Consider the following 19,583-nt stretch of genomic DNA (forward strand, 5'->3'; position numbering starts at 1 on the left):
GTTCCAGAACACATAGAAACAGGGCTAGGTTCCAGAACACATAGAAACAGAGCTACGTTCCTGAACACAAAGAAACAGGGCTACGTTCCAGAACACAAAGAAACAGGGCTACGTTCCAGAACACATAGAAACAGGGCTATGTTCCAGAACACATAGAAACAGGGCTAGGTTCCAGAACACATAAAAACAGGGCTATGTTCCAGAACACATAGAAACAGGGCTACGTTCCAGAACACAAAGAAACAGGGCTACGTTCCAGAACACATAGAAACAGGGCTAGGTTCCAGAACACATAGAAACAGGGCTATGTTCCAGAACACATAAAAACAGGGCTATGTTCCAGAACACATAGAAACAGGGCTACGTTCCAGAACACAAAGAAACAGGGCTACGTTCCAGAACACATAGAAACAGGGCTAGGTTCCAGAACACATAGAAACAGGGCTAGGTTCCAGAACACATAGAAACAGGGCTACGTTCCAGAACACAAAGAAACAGGGCTATGTTCCAGAACACATAGAAACAGGGCTACGTTCCAGAACACATAGAAACAGGGCTAGGTTCCAGAACACATAGAAACAGGGCTACGTTCCAGAACATATAGAAACAGGGCTAGGTTCCAGAACACATAGAAACAGGGCTACGTTCCAGAACACATAGAAACAGGGCTATGTTCCAGAACAAATAGAAACAGGGCTATGTTCCAGAACAAATAGAAACAGGGCTACGTTCCAGAACAAATAGAAACGGGCTATGTTCCAGAACACATAGAAACAGGGCTACGTTCCAGAACACATAGAAACAGGGCTACGTTCCAGAACACATAGAAACAGGGCTATGTTCCAGAACACATAGAAACAGGCCTACGTTCCAGAACACAAAGAAACAGAGCAACGTTCCAGAACACATAGAAACAGGGCTACGTTCCAGAACACATAGAAACAGGGCTATGTTCCAGAACACATAGAAACAGGGCTATGTTCCAGAACACATAGAAACAGGGCTATGTTCCAGAACACATAGAAACAGGGCTATGTTCCAGAACACATAGAAACAGGGCTATGTTCCAGAACACATAAAAACAGGGCTATGTTCCAGAACACATAGAAACAGGGCTATGTTCCAGAACACATAGAAACAGGGCTATGTTCCAGAACACATAGAAACAGGGCTATGTTCCAGAACACATAAAAACAGGGCTATGTTCCAGAACACATAGAAACAGGGCTATGTTCCAGAACACATAAAAACAGGGCTATGTTCCAGAACACATAGAAACAGGGCTATGTTCCAGAACACATAGAAACAGGGCTACGTTCCAGAACAAATAGAAACAGGGCTATGTTCCAGAACAAATAGAAACAGGGCTACGTTCCAGAACAAATAGAAACAGGGCTATGTTCCAGAACACATAGAAACAGGGCTACATTCCAGAACACATAGAAACAGGGCTACGTTCCAGAACAAATAGAAACAGGGCTATGTTCCAGAACAAATAGAAACAGGGCTATGTTCCAGAACACATAGAAACAGGGCTATGTTCCAGAACACATAGAAACAGGGCTACGTTCCAGAACACATAGAAACAGGGCTACGTTCCAGAACACATAGAAACAGGGCTACGTTCCAGAACACATAGAAACAGGGCTACGTTCCAGAACAAATAGAAACAGGGCTACGTTCCAGAACACAAAGAAACAGGGCTACGTTCCAGAACACATAGAAACAGGGCTACGTTCCAGAACAAATAGAAACAGGGCTATGTTCCAGAACAAATAGAAACAGGGCTACGTTCCAGAACACATAGAAACAGGGCTACATTCCAGAACAAATAGAAACAGGGCTATGTTCCAGAACACATAGAAACAGGGCTACGTTCCAGAACAAATAGAAACAGGGCTATGTTCCAGAACAAATAGAAACAGGGCTACGTTCCAGAACAAATAGAAACAGGGCTATGTTCCAGAACAAATAGAAACAGGGCTATGTTCCAGAACACATAGAAACAGGGCTACGTTCCAGAACACAAAGAAACAGGGCTATGTTCCAGAACACATAGAAACAGGGCTACGTTCCAGAACACAAAGAAACAGGGATATTGTCCAGAACACAAAGAAACAGCGCTAGGTTCCAGAACACATAGAAACAGGGCTACGTTCCAGAACACATAGAAACAGGGCTACGTTCCAGAACACAAAGAAACAGGGCTACGTTCCAGAACACAAAGAAACAGGGCTACGTTCCAGAACACAAAGAAACAGGGCTACGTTCCAGAACACAAAGAAACAGGGCTATGTTCCAGAACACATAGAAACAGGGCTACGTTCCAGAACACAAAGAAACAGGGCTATGTTCCAGAACAAATAGAAACAGGGCTACGTTCCAGAACACAAAGAAACAGGGCTACGTTCCAGAACACATAGAAACAGGGCTACGTTCCAGAACAAATAGAAACAGGGCTATGTTCCAGAACACATAGAAACAGGGCTACGTTCCAGAACACATAGAAACAGGGCTACGTTCCAGAACACAAAGAAACAGGGCTACGTTCCAGAACACAAAGAAACAGGGCTACGTTCCAGAACACAAAGAAACAGGGCTACGTTCCAGAACACAAAGAAACAGGGCTATGGTCCAGAACACAAAGAAACAGGGCTATGGTCCAGAACACAACAAAACAGAACACAAGGTTGACTAAGAAAATAAATACAGAACCTTACAAGCACTAAATATACATTCATTACACTAGCACTAAATATGATTTAACATTTACATACTAATTTTGAATGAATTACACTACCACAAAACCATACAGGGCAGTAACATGGATCAGAGATACTCCCCCCTTCTCCCTCCTGTTACTAGTGTGGTCTTAGTGACGTGCTTAAGGCAAGGGTAGCAGAGTTAAGTAGAATTGAAGGCAGTCAATTCAGGAAGTAAACTGAAAATCCAATTCAATAATATGTTTTGTTGTTGTTTATTTTCAATGAATTCTAAATCATCTGAAAGTAGAAGCTGTTTATATATTTTTTAATTTGGAATTTTACATTCAAATCACTTCCTGAATTGATTGCATTCAATTTCTTATTGACCCCAAACATGCAAAGCAGTGATGTCTCAGAGCGAGGGGGAGGTGCTGGCTCTACCGGCCCCAGAGAACAGGGAGGAGGAGACGGTGGGGTCGGACAAGGTTTTGGATGGTCTGGGCCAGGAGGAGAGCCCAGACTCAACCCCAGCAGAGCAGCCTGACAGTGGGGACGAGTGGGACACAGACTTGGAGGCTGATGGTACTACTGGAGCTGTGTGTGCGTGTGTGCGTGTGTGCGTGTGTGTGTGTGTGTGTGTGTGTGTGTGTGTGTGTGTGTGTGTGTGTGTGTGTGTGTGTGTGTGTGTGTGTGTGTGTGTGTGTGTGTGTGTGTGTGTGTGAGAAAGAGGGTGGGAGGGAGGGAGATGTGTGAGTGTGTTTGTGTGAGTGTATGTGTATTTCACCAAACACTACAGTACATACATTTTTACATTTTCAAAACTCCACAGTACATCAAATCTGACTTTTTAATAGCTTTTCAGGGATTCTCCATGTCTGCCTTTGGTCCAGTAACCATCTCCTCTCCTCTCCTCTCTTCTCATCTCCCCCTCTCCTCTCCTTTCCTTTCCTCTCCTCTCCTTTCCTTTCCTTTCCTCTCCTCTACTTTCCTTTTCTCCTAATTTCCTCTCCTCTCCCTGTCTCCTCTCTTCTACACCTCTCTTTTGCTCTCCTCTCCTTTCCTCACCTCTCCTGTCCCCTTCTCCTCTCCCCCCTCTCCTCTGCTTTCCTTTCCTTTCCCCTCCCTCCCTTCTCCTCTCCTCTCTTCCCTCCCCCTCCATTTCCTCTTGTTTCCTCTCCTCTCATCCTCCAGAGCTGGTTAGGAGAGACAGGCTGGTCTCCCCTACAGAGCTCTACCTGGTGGCCTGTCGTCTGACGGCTGTGATCCCCTGCTCCTACGTCCTCCGTCAGCTAGCCTCCACCACCCTGGACCTCAACGAGCAGAGCACCCTGGACCTCAACCATCATGGCCTGGGACCGCTGGGTGCTAAAGCCCTGGCCATCACCCTCCTGGTGAGTAGAATGAACCCTCCACCATGGGGTTGGGATAAAGAGACTGGGAAACTGTCGTTTCATTTTGATACTTTCAAGCCTAGGCCTCAAAAATACTTGACATATACCGACATATACCGACCATCTATCTCTATAGCAGAGTTATAATGATAGTGCTGCAGAGATCTGTTGTTATGCTCATCGAGGGTTGGTGGTATGTTGACTGTAGGGAGATACAGTAGATAACTTGGTTGTATCTGTATGTGTTGCCATATAGAGCGATGTGCAGATTAGTAACCTGGAGCTGAAGGACAACTACCTTCTGGCTGAGGGGACTGGCTACCTCATGGAGATGTTCAAGGAGAACTTTACTATTCAGAGTCTAGTACGTATAGAATAGTATTATAGAATAGTATTATAGAATAGTATTAAAGAATAGTACCTCATGGAGATGTTCAAGGAGAACTTTACTATTCAGAGTCTAGTACGTATAGAATAGTATTATAGAATAGTATTATAGAATAGTATTAAAGAATAGTACCTCATGGAGATGTTCAAGGAGAACTTTACTATTCAGAGTCTAGTACGTATAGAATAGTATTATAGAATAGCATTATAGTATTATAGAATAGTATTATAGTATTATAGAATGGTATTATATAATAGTATTATAGAATAGTATTATAGTATTATATAATAGTATTATAGAATAGTATTATAGAATACTATTAAAGAATAGTATTATAGAATATTATTATAGAATAGTATTATAGAATATTATTATAGAATAGTATTATAGAATATTATTATAGAATAGTATTATAGAATAGTATTATAGTATTATAGTATTATAGTATTAAAGAATAGTATTATAGAATAGTATTATAGAATAGTATTACAGAATAGTATTACAGAATAGTATTATATTATTAAAGAATAGTATTATAGTATTATAGAATAGTATTATAGAATAGTATTATATTATTAAAGAATAGTATTATAGAATAGTATTGCATGGTTATCTTTATGGGAAAGCCTTCCCAGAAGAGTGGAGGCTGTTATAGCAGCAAAGTGGGGACCAACTCCATATTAATGCCCATGATTTTGGAATGAGATGTTAGACGAGCAGGTGTCCACATACTTTTGGTCATGCAGTGTATACGTCTCTGGTTTCTACATTTCCTCCACCAGAGGGTGACATAGCCTAGGTTACCAATGCCAGAGCCATAACATCAAAGCAAGGTTACTTGAGTTTTGTGATTTCCCATTCGTTTTTATTTCTATTCGTTATTAGATTTTTATTAGGAATTCAGTTTAGTTTCAGTTCGTTTTCAGACTTGATTTACTCGTTTTAATTCAGTTTCAGTTCTATAAAAACATATCTATTTCTTTTTTATATTATTTAGCTTCAGTTCTAGATTATGGATAGGAGGCTAAGAGCAATGAATATATTGTAGACCTATAGCAGGGCTATTTAGTACTATTTATTAATGTTGTAGACCTATAGCATGGCTATTTAGTACTATTTATTAATGTTGTAGACCTATAGCAGGGGTATTTCAGTACTATTTATTAATGTTGTAGACCTATAGCAGGGCTATTTCAGTACTATTTATTAATGTGTTGTAGACCTATAGCAGGGCTATTTCAGTACTATTTATTAATGTGTTGTAGACCTATAGCAGGGGTACTGCAGTACTATTTATTAATGTTGTAGACCTATAGCAGGGGTATTTCAGTACTATTTATTAATGTTGTAGACCTATAGCAGGGGTACTGCAGTACTATTTATTAATGTGTTGTAGACCTATAGCAGGGGTACTGCAGTACTATTTATTAATGTGTTGTAGACCTATAGCAGGGGTATTTCAGTACTATTTATTAATGTGTTGTAGACCTATAGCAGGGGTACTGCAGTACTATTTATTAATGTGCTGTAGACCTATAGCAGGGGTACTGCAGTACTATTTATTAATGTATTGTAGACCTATAGCAGGGGTACTGCAGTACTATTTATTAATGTGTTGTAGACCTATAGCAGGGGTATTTCAGTACTATTTATTAATGTGTTGTAGACCTATAGCAGGGGTACTGCAGTACTATTTATTAATGTGTTGTAGACCTATAGCAGGGGTACTGCAGTACTATTTATTAATGTGTTGTAGACCTATAGCAGGGGTACTGCAGTACTATTTATTAATGTTGTAGACCTATAGCAGGGGTATTTCAGTACTATTTATTAATGTTGTAGACCTATAGCAGGGCTATTTCAGTACTATTTATTAATGTTGTAGACCTATAGCAGGGCTATTTCAGTACTATTTATTAATGTGTTGTAGACCTATAGCAGGGGTACTGCAGTACTATTTATTAATGTTGTAGACCTATAGCAGGGGTACTGCAGTACTATTTATTAATGTATTGTAGACCTATAGCAGGGGTACTGCAGTACTATTTATTAATGTTGTAGACCTATAGCAGGGGTACTGCAGTACTATTTATTAATGTGTTGTAGACCTATAGCAGGGGTACTGCAGTACTATTTATTAATGTTGTAGACCTATAGCAGGGGTACTGCAGTACTATTTATTAATGTGTTGTAGACCTATAGCAGGGGTACTGCAGTACTATTTATTAATGTGTTGTAGACCTATAGCAGGGGTACTGCAGTACTATTTATTAATGTTGTAGACCTATAGCAGGGGTACTGCAGTACTATTTATTAATGTATTGTAGACCTATAGCAGGGGTACTGCAGTACTATTTATTAATGTTGTAGACCTATAGCAGGGGTACTGCAGTACTATTTATTAATGTGTTGTAGACCTATAGCAGGGGTACTGCAGTACTATTTATTAATGTTGTAGACCTATAGCAGGGGTATTTCAGTACTATTTATTAATGTGTTGTAGACCTATAGCAGGGGTATTTCAGTACTATTTATTAATGTTGTAGACCTATAGCAGGGGTACTGCAGTACTATTTATTAATGTATTGTAGACCTATAGCAGGGGTACTGCAGTACTATTTATTAATGTTGTAGACCTATAGCAGGGGTACTGCAGTACTATTTATTAATGTTGTAGACCTATAGCAGGGGTACTGCAGTACTATTTATTAATGTTGTAGACCTATAGCAGGGGTACTGCAGTACTATTTATTAATGTGTTGTAGACCTATAGCAGGGGTACTGCAGTACTATTTATTAATGTTGTAGACCTATAGCAGGGGTACTGCAGTACTATTTATTAATGTATTGTAGACCTATAGCAGGGGTATTTCAGTACTATTTATTAATGTTGTAGACCTATAGCAGGGGTACTGCAGTACTATTTATTAATGTTGTAGACCTATAGCAGGGGTACTGCAGTACTATTTATTAATGTTGTAGACCTATAGCAGGGGTACTGCAGTACTATTTATTAATGTATTGTAGACCTATAGCAGGGTACTGCAGTACTATTTCTTGATGTTGTAGACCTATAGCAGGGGTACTGCAGTACTATTTATTAATGTGTTGTAGACCTATAGCAGGGGTACTGCAGTACTATTTATTAATGTTGTAGACCTATAGCAGGGGTACTGCAGTACTATTTATTAATGTTGTAGACCTATAGCAGGGGTACTGCAGTACTATTTATTAATGTGCTGTAGACCTATAGCAGGGTTATTTCAGTACTATTTATTAATGTGCTGTAGACCTATAGCAGGGGTACTGTAGTACTATTTATTAATGTGTTGTAGACCTATAGCAGGGTTATTTCAGTACTATTTATTAATGTGTTGTAGACCTATAGCAGGGTTATTTCAGTACTATTTATTAATGTGCTGTAGACCTATAGCAGGGGTACTGCAGTACTATTTATTAATGTGTTGTAGACCTATAGCAGGGGTATTTCAGTACTATTTATTAATGTGTTGTAGACCTATAGCAGGGGTACTGCAGTACTATTTATTAATGTTGTAGACCTATAGCAGGGGTACTGCAGTACTATTTATTAATGTGTTGTAGACCTATAGCAGGGGTATTTCAGTACTATTTATTAATGTGTTGTAGACCTATAGCAGGGGTATTTCAGTACTATTTATTAATGTGTTGTAGACCTATAGCAGGGGTATTTCAGTACTATTTATTAATGTGTTGTAGACCTATAGCAGGGGTACTGCAGTACTATTTATTAATGTGTTGTAGACCTATAGCAGGGGTATTTCAGTACTATTTATTAATGTGTTGTAGACCTATAGCAGGGGTATTTCAGTACTATTTATTAATGTGTTGTAGACCTATAGCAGGGGTATTTCAGTACTATTTATTAATGTGTTGTAGACCTATAGCAGGGGTATTTCAGTACTATTTATTAATGTGTTGTAGACCTATAGCAGGGGTATTTCAGTACTATTTATTAATGTGTTGTAGACCTATAGCAGGGGTATTTCAGTACTATTTATTAATGTGTTGTAGACCTATAGCAGGGGTATTTCAGTACTATTTATTAATGTTGTAGACCTATAGCAGGGGTATTTCAGTACTATTTATTAATGTTGTAGACCTATAGCAGGGGTACTGCAGTACTATTTATTAATGTGTTGTAGACCTATAGCAGGGGTACTGCAGTACTATTTATTAATGTGTTGTAGACCTATAGCAGGGGTATTTCAGTACTATTTATTAATGTGTTGTAGACCTATAGCAGGGGTACTGCAGTACTATTTATTAATGTGTTGTAGACCTATAGCAGGGGTACTGCAGTACTATTTATTAATGTGTTGTAGACCTATAGCAGGGGTATTTCAGTACTATTTATTAATGTATTGTAGACCTATAGCAGGGGTACTGCAGTACTATTTATTAATGTTGTAGACCTATAGCAGGGGTACTGCAGTACTATTTATTAATGTTGTAGACCTATAGCAGGGGTACTGCAGTACTATTTATTAATGTTGTAGACCTATAGCAGGGGTACTGCAGTACTATTTATTAATGTGTTGTAGACCTATAGCAGGGGTACTGCAGTACTATTTATTAATGTGTTGTAGACCTATAGCAGGGGTACTGCAGTACTATTTATTAATGTGTTGTAGACCTATAGCAGGGGTACTGCAGTACTATTTATTAATGTTGTAGACCTATAGCAGGGGTACTGCAGTACTATTTATTAATGTTGTAGACCTATAGCAGGGGTATTTCAGTACTATTTATTAATGTGTTGTAGACCTATAGCAGGGGTATTTCAGTACTATTTATTAATGTGTTGTAGACCTATAGCAGGGGTATTTCAGTACTATTTATTAATGTTGTAGACCTATAGCAGGGGTATTTCAGTACTATTTATTAATGTGTTGTAGACCTATAGCAGGGTACTGCAGTACTATTTATTAATGTTGTAGACCTATAGCAGGGGTACTGCAGTACTATTTATTAATGTTGTAGACCTATAGCAGGGGTACTGCAGTACTATTTATTAATGTTGTAGACCTATAGCAGGGGTACTGCAGTACTATTTATTAATGTTGTAGACCTATAGCAGGGGTACTGCAGTACTATTTATTAATGTTGTAGACCTATAGCAGGGGTACTGCAGTACTATTTATTAATGTTGTAGACCTATAGCAGGGGTACTGCAGTACTATTTATTAATGTTGTAGACCTATAGCAGGGGTACTGCAGTACTATTTATTAATGTGTTGTAGACCTATAGCAGGGGTACTGCAGTACTATTTATTAATGTTGTAGACCTATAGCAGGGGTACTGCAGTATTATTTATTAATGTTGTAGACCTATAGCAGGGGTACTGCAGTACTATTTATTAATGTTGTAGACCTATAGCAGGGGTACTGCAGTACTATTTATTAATGTATTGTAGACCTATAGCAGGGGTACTGTAGTACTATTTATTAATGTTGTAGACCTATAGCAGGGGTATTTCAGTACTATTTATTAATGTTGTAGACCTATAGCAGGGGTACTGCAGTACTATTTATTAATGTGTTGTAGACCTATAGCAGGGGTATTTCAGTACTATTTATTAATGTGTTGTAGACCTATAGCAGGGGTACTGCAGTACTATTTATTAATGTTGTAGACCTATAGCAGGGGTACTGCAGTACTATTTATTAATGTTGTAGACCTATAGCAGGGGTACTGCAGTACTATTTATTAATGTGCTGTAGACCTATAGCAGGGGTACTGCAGTACTATTTATTAATGTTGTAGACCTATAGCAGGGGTATTTAGTACTATTTATTAATGTTGTAGACCTATAGCAGGGGTACTGCAGTACTATTTATTAATGTGCTGTAGACCTATAGCAGGGGTACTGTAGTACTATTTATTAATGTTGTAGACCTATAGCAGGGGTACTGCAGTACTATTTATTAATGTTGTAGACCTATAGCAGGGTACTGCAGTACTATTTATTAATGTGCTGTAGACCTATAGCAGGGGTACTGCAGTACTATTTATTAATGTTGTAGACCTATAGCAGGGTACTGCAGTACTATTTATTAATGTTGTAGACCTATAGCAGGGGTACTGCAGTACTATTTATTAATGTGTTGTAGACCTATAGCAGGGGTACTGCAGTACTATTTATTAATGTTTTGTAGACCTATAGCAGGGGTATTTCAGTACTATTTATTAATGTGTTGTAGACCTATAGCAGGGTACTGCAGTACTATTTATTAATGTGTTGTAGACCTATAGCAGGGGTATTTCAGTACTATTTATTAATGTGTTGTAGACCTATAGCAGGGGTATTTCAGTACTATTTATTAATGTGTTGTAGACCTATAGCAGGGGTACTGCAGTACTATTTATTAATGTGCTGTAGACCTATAGCAGGGGTACTGCAGTACTATTTATTAATGTGCTGTAGACCTATAGCAGGGGTACTGCAGTACTATTTATTAATGTGTTGTAGACCTATAGCAGGGGTACTGCAGTACTATTTATTAATGTTTTGTAGACCTATAGCAGGGGTATTTCAGTACTATTTATTAATGTGTTGTAGACCTATAGCAGGGGTACTGCAGTACTATTTATTAATGTGTTGTAGACCTATAGCAGGGGTATTTCAGTACTATTTATTAATGTGTTGTAGACCTATAGCAGGGGTATTTCAGTACTATTTATTAATGTGTTGTAGACCTATAGCAGGGGTATTTCAGTACTATTTATTAATGTGTTGTAGACCTATAGCAGGGGTACTGCAGTACTATTTATTAATGTATTGTAGACCTATAGCAGGGGTACTGCAGTACTATTTATTAATGTATTGTAGACCTATAGCAGGGGTATTTCAGTACTATTTATTAATGTGTTGTAGACCTATAGCAGGGGTATTTCAGTACTATTTATTAATGTGTTGTAGACCTATAGCAGGGCTATTTCAGTACTATTTATTAATGTGTTGTAGACCTATAGCAGGGGTACTGCAGTACTATTTATTAATGTTGTAGACCTATAGCAGGGGTATTGCAGTACTATTTATTAATGTGCTGTAGACCTATAGCAGGGGTACTGCAGTACTATTTATTAATGTTGTAGACCTATAGCAGTGTTATTTCAGTACTATTTATTAATGTGTTGTAGACCTATAGCAGGGGTACTGCAGTACTATTTATTAATGTATTGTAGACCTATAGCAGGGGTACTGTAGTACTATTTATTAATGTGCTGTAGACCTATAGCAGGGGTACTGCAGTACTATTTATTAATGTTGTAGACCTATAGCAGGGGTACTGCAGTATTATTTATTAATGTTGTAGACCTATAGCAGGGGTACTGCAGTACTATTTATTAATGTTGTAGACCTATAGCAGGGTACTGCAGTACTATTTATTAATGTTGTAGACCTATAGCAGGGGTACTGCAGTATTATTTATTAATGTTGTAGACCTATAGCAGGGGTACTGCAGTACTATTTATTAATGTTGTAGACCTATAGCAGGGGTACTGCAGTACTATTTATTAATGTATTGTAGACCTATAGCAGGGGTACTGTAGTACTATTTATTAATGTTGTAGACCTATAGCAGGGGTACTGCAGTACTATTTATTAATGTTGTAGACCTATAGCAGGGGTACTGCAGTACTATTTATTAATGTTGTAGACCTATAGCAGGGGTACTGTAGTACTATTTATTAATGTTGTAGACCTATAGCAGGGGTACTGCAGTACTATTTATTAATGTTGTAGACCTATAGCAGGGGTACTGCAGTACTATTTATTAATGTATTGTAGACCTATAGCAGGGGTATTTCAGTATTATTTATTAATGTTGTAGACCTATAGCAGGGGTACTGCAGTACTATTTATTAATGTTGTAGACCTATAGCAGGGGTACTGCAGTACTATTTATTAATGTGTTGTAGACCTATAGCAGGGGTACTGTAGTACTATTTATTAATGTTGTAGACCTATAGCAGGGGTACTGCAGTACTATTTATTAATGTTGTAGACCTATAGCAGGGGTACTGCAGTACTATTTATTAATGTATTGTAGACCTATAGCAGGGGTATTTCAGTACTATTTATTAATGTGTTGTAGACCTATAGCAGGGGTATTTCAGTACTATTTATTAATGTGTTGTAGACCTATAGCAGGGGTACTGCAGTACTATTTATTAATGTTGTAGACCTATAGCAGGGGTACTGTAGTACTATTTATTAATGTGTTGTAGACCTATAGCAGGGGTACTGTAGTACTATTTATTAATGTTGTAGACCTATAGCAGGGGTACTGCAGTACTATTTATTAATGTTGTAGACCTATAGCGGGGGTACTGCAGTACTATTTATTAATGTTGTAGACCTATAGCAGGGGTACTGCAGTACTATTTATTAATGTTGTAGACCTATAGCAGGGTACTGCAGTATTATTTATTAATGTTGTAGACCTATAGCAGGGGTACTGCAGTACTATTTATTAATGTTGTAGACCTATAGCAGGGGTACTGCAGTATTATTTATTAATGTTGTAGACCTATAGCAGGGGTACTGCAGTACTATTTATTAATGTGTTGTAGACCTATAGCAGGGGTACTGCAGTACTATTTATTAATGTTGTAGACCTATAGCAGGGGTACTGCAGTATTATTTATTAATGTTGTAGACCTATAGCAGGGTACTGCAGTACTATTTATTAATGTTGTAGACCTATAGCAGGGGTACTGCAGTACTATTTATTAATGTATTGTAGACCTATAGCAGGGGTACTGTAGTACTATTTATTAATGTTGTAGACCTATAGCAGGGGTATTTCAGTACTATTTATTAATGTTGTAGACCTATAGCAGGGGTACTGCAGTACTATTTATTAATGTGTTGTAGACCTATAGCAGGGGTATTTCAGTACTATTTATTAATGTGTTGTAGACCTATAGCAGGGGTACTGCAGTACTATTTATTAATGTTGTAGACCTATAGCAGGGTACTGCAGTACTATTTATTAATGTTGTAGACCTATAGCAGGGGTACTGCAGTACTATTTATTAATGTGCTGTAGACCTATAGCAGGGGTACTGCAGTACTATTTATTAATGTTGTAGACCTATAGCAGGGGTACTGCAGTACTATTTATTAATGTTGTAGACCTATAGCAGGGGTACTGCAGTACTATTTATTAATGTGTTGTAGACCTATAGCAGGGGTACTGCAGTACTATTTATTAATGTTGTAGACCTATAGCAGGGGTACTGCAGTACTATTTATTAATGTTGTAGACCTATAGCAGGGGTACTGCAGTACTATTTATTAATGTGCTGTAGACCTATAGCAGGGGTACTGCAGTACTATTTATTAATGTTGTAGACCTATAGCAGGGGTACTGCAGTACTATTTATTAATGTTGTAGACCTATAGCAGGGGTACTGCAGTACTATTTATTAATGTGTTGTAGACCTATAGCAGGGGTACTGCAGTACTATTTATTAATGTTTTGTAGACCTATAGCAGGGGTATTTCAGTACTATTTATTAATGTGTTGTAGACCTATAGCAGGGGTACTGCAGTACTATTTATTAATGTGTTGTAGACCTATAGCAGGGGTATTTCAGTACTATTTATTAATGTGTTGTAGACCTATAGCAGGGGTATTTCAGTACTATTTATTAATGTGCTGTAGACCTATAGCAGGGGTACTGCAGTACTATTTATTAATGTGTTGTAGACCTATAGCAGGGGTACTGCAGTACTATTTATTAATGTTGTAGACCTATAGCAGGGGTACTGCAGTACTATTTATTAATGTGTTGTAGACCTATAGCAGGGGTACTGCAGTACTATTTATTAATGTTTTGTAGACCTATAGCAGGGGTATTTCAGTACTATTTATTAATGTGTTGTAGACCTATAGCAGGGGTACTGCAGTACTATTTATTAATGTGTTGTAGACCTATAGCAGGGGTATTTCAGTACTATTTATTAATGTTGTAGACCTATAGCAGGGGTATTTCAGTACTATTTATTAATGTGTTGTAGACCTATAGCAGGGGTATTTCAGTACTATTTATTAATGTGCTGTAGACCTATAGCAGGGGTACTGCAGTACTATTTATTAATGTATTGTAGACCTATAGCAGGGGTACTGCAGTACTATTTATTAATGTTGTAGACCTATAGCAGGGGTATTTCAGTACTATTTATTAATGTGTTGTAGACCTATAGCAGGGGTATTTCAGTACTATTTATTCATGTGTTTATACTATTAATGTGTTGTAGACCTATAGCAGGGTATTTCAGTACTATTTATTAATGTGCTGTAGACCTATAGCAGGGGTACTGCAGTACTATTTATTAATGTTGTAGACCTATAGCAGGGTTATTTCAGTACTATTTATTAATGTGCTGTAGACCTATAGCAGGGGTACTGCAGTACTATTTATTAATGTTGTAGACCTATAGCAGTGTTATTTCAGTACTATTTATTAATGTGTTGTAGACCTATAGCAGGGGTACTGCAGTACTATTTATTAATGTATTGTAGACCTATAGCAGGGGTACTGTAGTACTATTTATTAATGTGCTGTAGACCTATAGCAGGGGTACTGCAGTACTATTTATTAATGTTGTAGACCTATAGCAGGGGTACTGCAGTATTATTTATTAATGTTGTAGACCTATAGCAGGGGTACTGCAGTACTATTTATTAATGTTGTAGACCTATAGCAGGGTACTGCAGTACTATTTATTAATGTTGTAGACCTATAGCAGGGGTACTGCAGTATTATTTATTAATGTTGTAGACCTATAGCAGGGTACTGCAGTACTATTTATTAATGTTGTAGACCTATAGCAGGGGTACTGCAGTACTATTTATTAATGTTTTGTAGACCTATAGCAGGGGTACTGCAGTACTATTTATTAATGTGTTGTAGACCTATAGCAGGGGTACTGCAGTACTATTTATTAATGTTGTAGACCTATAGCAGGGGTACTGCAGTACTATTTATTAATGTGTTGTAGACCTATAGCAGGGGTACTGCAGTACTATTTATTAATGTTGTAGACCTATAGCAGGGGTACTGCAGTACTATTTATTAATGTTGTAGACCTATAGCAGGGGTACTGCAGTACTATTTATTAATGTATTGTAGACCTATAGCAGGGGTACTGCAGTATTATTTATTAATGTTGTAGACCTATAGCAGGGGTACTGCAGTACTATTTATTAATGTTGTAGACCTATAGCAGGGTACTGCAGTACTATTTATTAATGTATTGTAGACCTATAGCAGGGGTACTGTAGTACTATTTATTAATGTATTGTAGACCTATAGCAGGGGTACTGCAGTACTATTTATTAATGTTGTAGACCTATAGCAGGGGTACTGCAGTACTATTTATTAATGTATTGTAGACCTATAGCAGGGGTACTGTAGTACTATTTATTAATGTTGTAGACCTATAGCAGGGGTACTGCAGTACTATTTATTAATGTTGTAGACCTATAGCAGGGGTACTGCAGTACTATTTATTAATGTTGTAGACCTATAGCAGGGGTACTGCAGTACTATTTATTAATGTTGTAGACCTATAGCAGGGGTACTGCAGTACTATTTATTAATGTTGTAGACCTATAGCAGGGGTACTGCAGTACTATTTATTAATGTTGTAGACCTATAGCAGGGGTACTGCAGTACTATTTATTAATGTATTGTAGACCTATAGCAGGGGTACTGCAGTACTATTTATTAATGTTGTAGACCTATAGCAGGGGTACTGCAGTACTATTTATTAATGGTTTGTAGACCTATAGCAGGGTACTGCAGTACTATTTATTAATGTATTGTAGACCTATAGCAGGGGTACTGCAGTATTATTTATTAATGTTGTAGACCTATAGCAGGGGTACTGCAGTACTATTTATTAATGTTGTAGACCTATAGCAGGGTACTGCAGTACTATTTATTAATGTATTGTAGACCTATAGCAGGGGTACTGTAGTACTATTTATTAATGTATTGTAGACCTATAGCAGGGGTACTGCAGTACTATTTATTAATGTGTTGTAGACCTATAGCAGGGGTACTGTAGTACTATTTATTAATGTGTTGTAGACCTATAGCAGGGCTATTTCAGTACTATTTATTAATGTTGTAGACCTATAGCAGGGCTATTTCAGTACTATTTATTAATGTTGTAGACCTATAGCAGGGGTACTGCAGTACTATTTATTAATGTATTGTAGACCTATAGCAGGGCTATTTCAGTACTATTTATTAATGTATTGTAGACCTATAGCAGGGCTATTTCAGTACTATTTATTAATGTGTTGTAGACCTATAGCAGGGGTACTGCAGTACTATTTATTAATGTTGTAGACCTATAGCAGGGCTATTTCAGTACTATTTATTAATGTATTGTAGACCTATAGCAGGGGTATTTCAGTACTATTTATTAATGTGCTGTAGACCTATAGCAGGGGTATTTCAGTACTATTTATTAATGTTGTAGTCCTATAGCAGGGGTACTGCAGTATTATTTATTAATGTATTGTAGACCTATAGCAGGGGTACTGCAGTACTATTTATTAATGTTGTAGACCTATAGCAGGGCTATTTCAGTACTATTTATTAATGTATTGTAGACCTATAGCAGGGGTACTGCAGTACTATTTATTAATGTTGTAGACCTATAGCAGGGCTATTTCAGTACTATTTATTAATGTGTTGTAGACCTATAGCAGGGGTATTTCAGTACTATTTATTAATGTTGTAGACCTATAGCAGGGGTACTGTAGTACTATTTATTAATGTTGTAGACCTATAGCAGGGGTATTTCAGTACTATTTATTAATGTGTTGTAGACCTATAGCAGGGGTATTTCAGTACTATTTATTAATGTGTTGTAGACCTATAGCAGGGCTATTTCAGTACTATTTATTAATGTGTTGTAGACCTATAGCAGGGGTACTGTAGTACTATTTATTAATGTTGTAGACCTATAGCAGGGGTACTGCAGTACTATTTATTAATGTGCTGTAGACCTATAGCTTGGACCATGTTAGTTTGCTGTTGATCTGGACGCCAAGGAACTTGAAGCTTTCAACCTGCTCCACTGCAGCCCCATCCATGAGAATGGGGGTGTGCTTGGTCGTCTTTTTCCTGTCGTCCACAATCATCTCCTTAGTTTTGACCACGTTGAGGGATAGGAGGTTGTTGTCCTTGCATCACATGGTCAGGTCTCTGACCTCCTCCCTATAGGCTGTCTCATCGTTGTCAGTGATCAGGCCTAACACTGTTGTGTCATACACACGTTTAGCAGATATTAATGCGAGTGTAGCAAAATGTTTGTGATTCTACTTCCGACTATGCAGTAAGAGGGCTGAGAACGCACCCTTGTGGGGCCCCAGTGTTGAGGATCAGCGGGGTGGAGATGTTGTTTCCTACCTTCACCACCTGGAGGCGGCCCGTCAGAAAGTCCAGGACCCAGTTGCACAGGGCGGGGTCGAGACCCAGGGTCTCGAGCTTAATGACGAGTTTGTAGTTACTATGGTGTTAGACTAGTCTCTCAAAGCACTTCATGGTGACAGAAGTCATTGCAATGGGACGGCAGTCATTTAGTTCAGTTACCTAAGCTTTCTTGGGAACAGGAAGAATGGTGGCCATCTTGAAACATGTGGGGACAACAGACTGGGACAGGGATTGATTGAATATGTCCGTAAACACACCAGCCAGCTGGTCTGCGCATGTTCTGAGGACGCAGCTAGGGATGCCATCTGGGCCAGCAGCCTTGTGAGGGTTACCACGTTTAAATGTTTTACTTATGTTTGCCACGGAGAAGTAGAGCCCACAGGCTTTGTTAGCGGGCCATGTAAATGGCACCGTATTGTCCTCGAGCAAAGAAGTTTAATTTTTCTGGGAGCAAGATGTAAATGTCCGCAACGAGGCTGGTTTTCTGTTTGTAATCCGTGATTGACTGTAGACCCTGCCACATACGTCTCGTGTTTGATCCATTGAATTGCGACTCTGCTTTGTCTCTATACTGATGCTTTGCTTGTTTGATTGCCTTGCAGAGGTAATAGCTACACTGTTTGTATTCGGTCATGTTTCCGGTCACCTTGCCATGATTAAAAGCGATGTTTCGCACTTTCAGTTTTACACGAATGCTGCCCTCAATCCACGGTTTCTGGTTGGGGAAGGATTTAATAGTCACAGTGGGTACGACATCTCCGATGCACTTGCTAATAAACTCGCTCACCGAGTCAGCTTATTCATCAATGTTGTTGTCTGAGGCTATCCGGAACATATCCCAGTCCACGTGATCGAAGCAATCTTGAAGCATGGAATCCGATTGGTCAGAACAGCGTTGTATTGACCTGAGCATGGGCGTTTCCTGTTTTGGTTTCTGTGTATAGGCTGGGAGCAACAAAATGGAGTCATGGTCAGATTTTCCGAAGGCAGGGCGGGGGAGGGCTTTGTATGCATCGCAGAAGTTCTAGTAGCAATGATCCAGAATGCTACCAGCTCGTGTCATGCATTCGATATGCTGATAGAATTTAGGAAGTCTTGTTCGCAGGTTAGCTTTGTTAAAATCCCCACCTACAATAAATACAGCCTCAGGATATGTGGTTTCCAGTTTACATATAGTCCAGTGAAGTTATATCAGGGCCGACGAGGTATCTGCTTGCGGGGGGGTCTACACGGCTGTGACTATTATTGATGAGAATTCTCTTAGAAGATAATGCGGTTGTAAGGAATTCTAGGTCAGGTGAACAAAAGGACTTGAGTTCCTGTATGTTTTGATTACACCATGAGTTGTTAATCATAAGGCATACACCCCACCCTTCTTCTTACCAGGGAGATATTTGTTTCTGTCGGCACGATGCGTGTTGAAAGCGGGTGGCTGTACCGAATCTGACAACATATTCCGAATGAGCCATGTTTCAGTGAAACAGAGAATGTTACAGTCTCTGATGTCTTTCTGGAAGACAACTCATGCCTTAATTTCGTCCACCTTGTTATCTAGAGATTGGACATTGGCGAGTAATATACTCGGAAGCGGT

At 38.5% G+C, this 19,583-nt stretch overlaps 1 protein-coding gene across 1 annotated transcript in view; it reads left to right on the forward strand.

The window, feature by feature from the left end:
- Positions 1-3,112: 3,112 nt before the first annotated feature.
- The window catches only part of LOC127931309 (leucine-rich repeat-containing protein 74A-like), a 30,429-nt gene continuing 13,958 nt past the window's right edge, over positions 3,113-19,583 (forward strand). Inside the window, exons 1-3 of the mRNA XM_052523340.1 lie at positions 3,113-3,287; positions 3,897-4,096; positions 4,353-4,460. Of these exons, the coding sequence (XP_052379300.1) occupies positions 3,113-3,287; positions 3,897-4,096; positions 4,353-4,460 (483 nt within the window). The remainder of the gene's footprint in view (positions 3,288-3,896; positions 4,097-4,352; positions 4,461-19,583) is intronic.

The sequence above is a fragment of the Oncorhynchus keta genome, chromosome 8 (assembly GCF_023373465.1).
Source record: "Oncorhynchus keta strain PuntledgeMale-10-30-2019 chromosome 8, Oket_V2, whole genome shotgun sequence".
Lineage (NCBI taxonomy): Eukaryota > Metazoa > Chordata > Actinopteri > Salmoniformes > Salmonidae > Oncorhynchus > Oncorhynchus keta.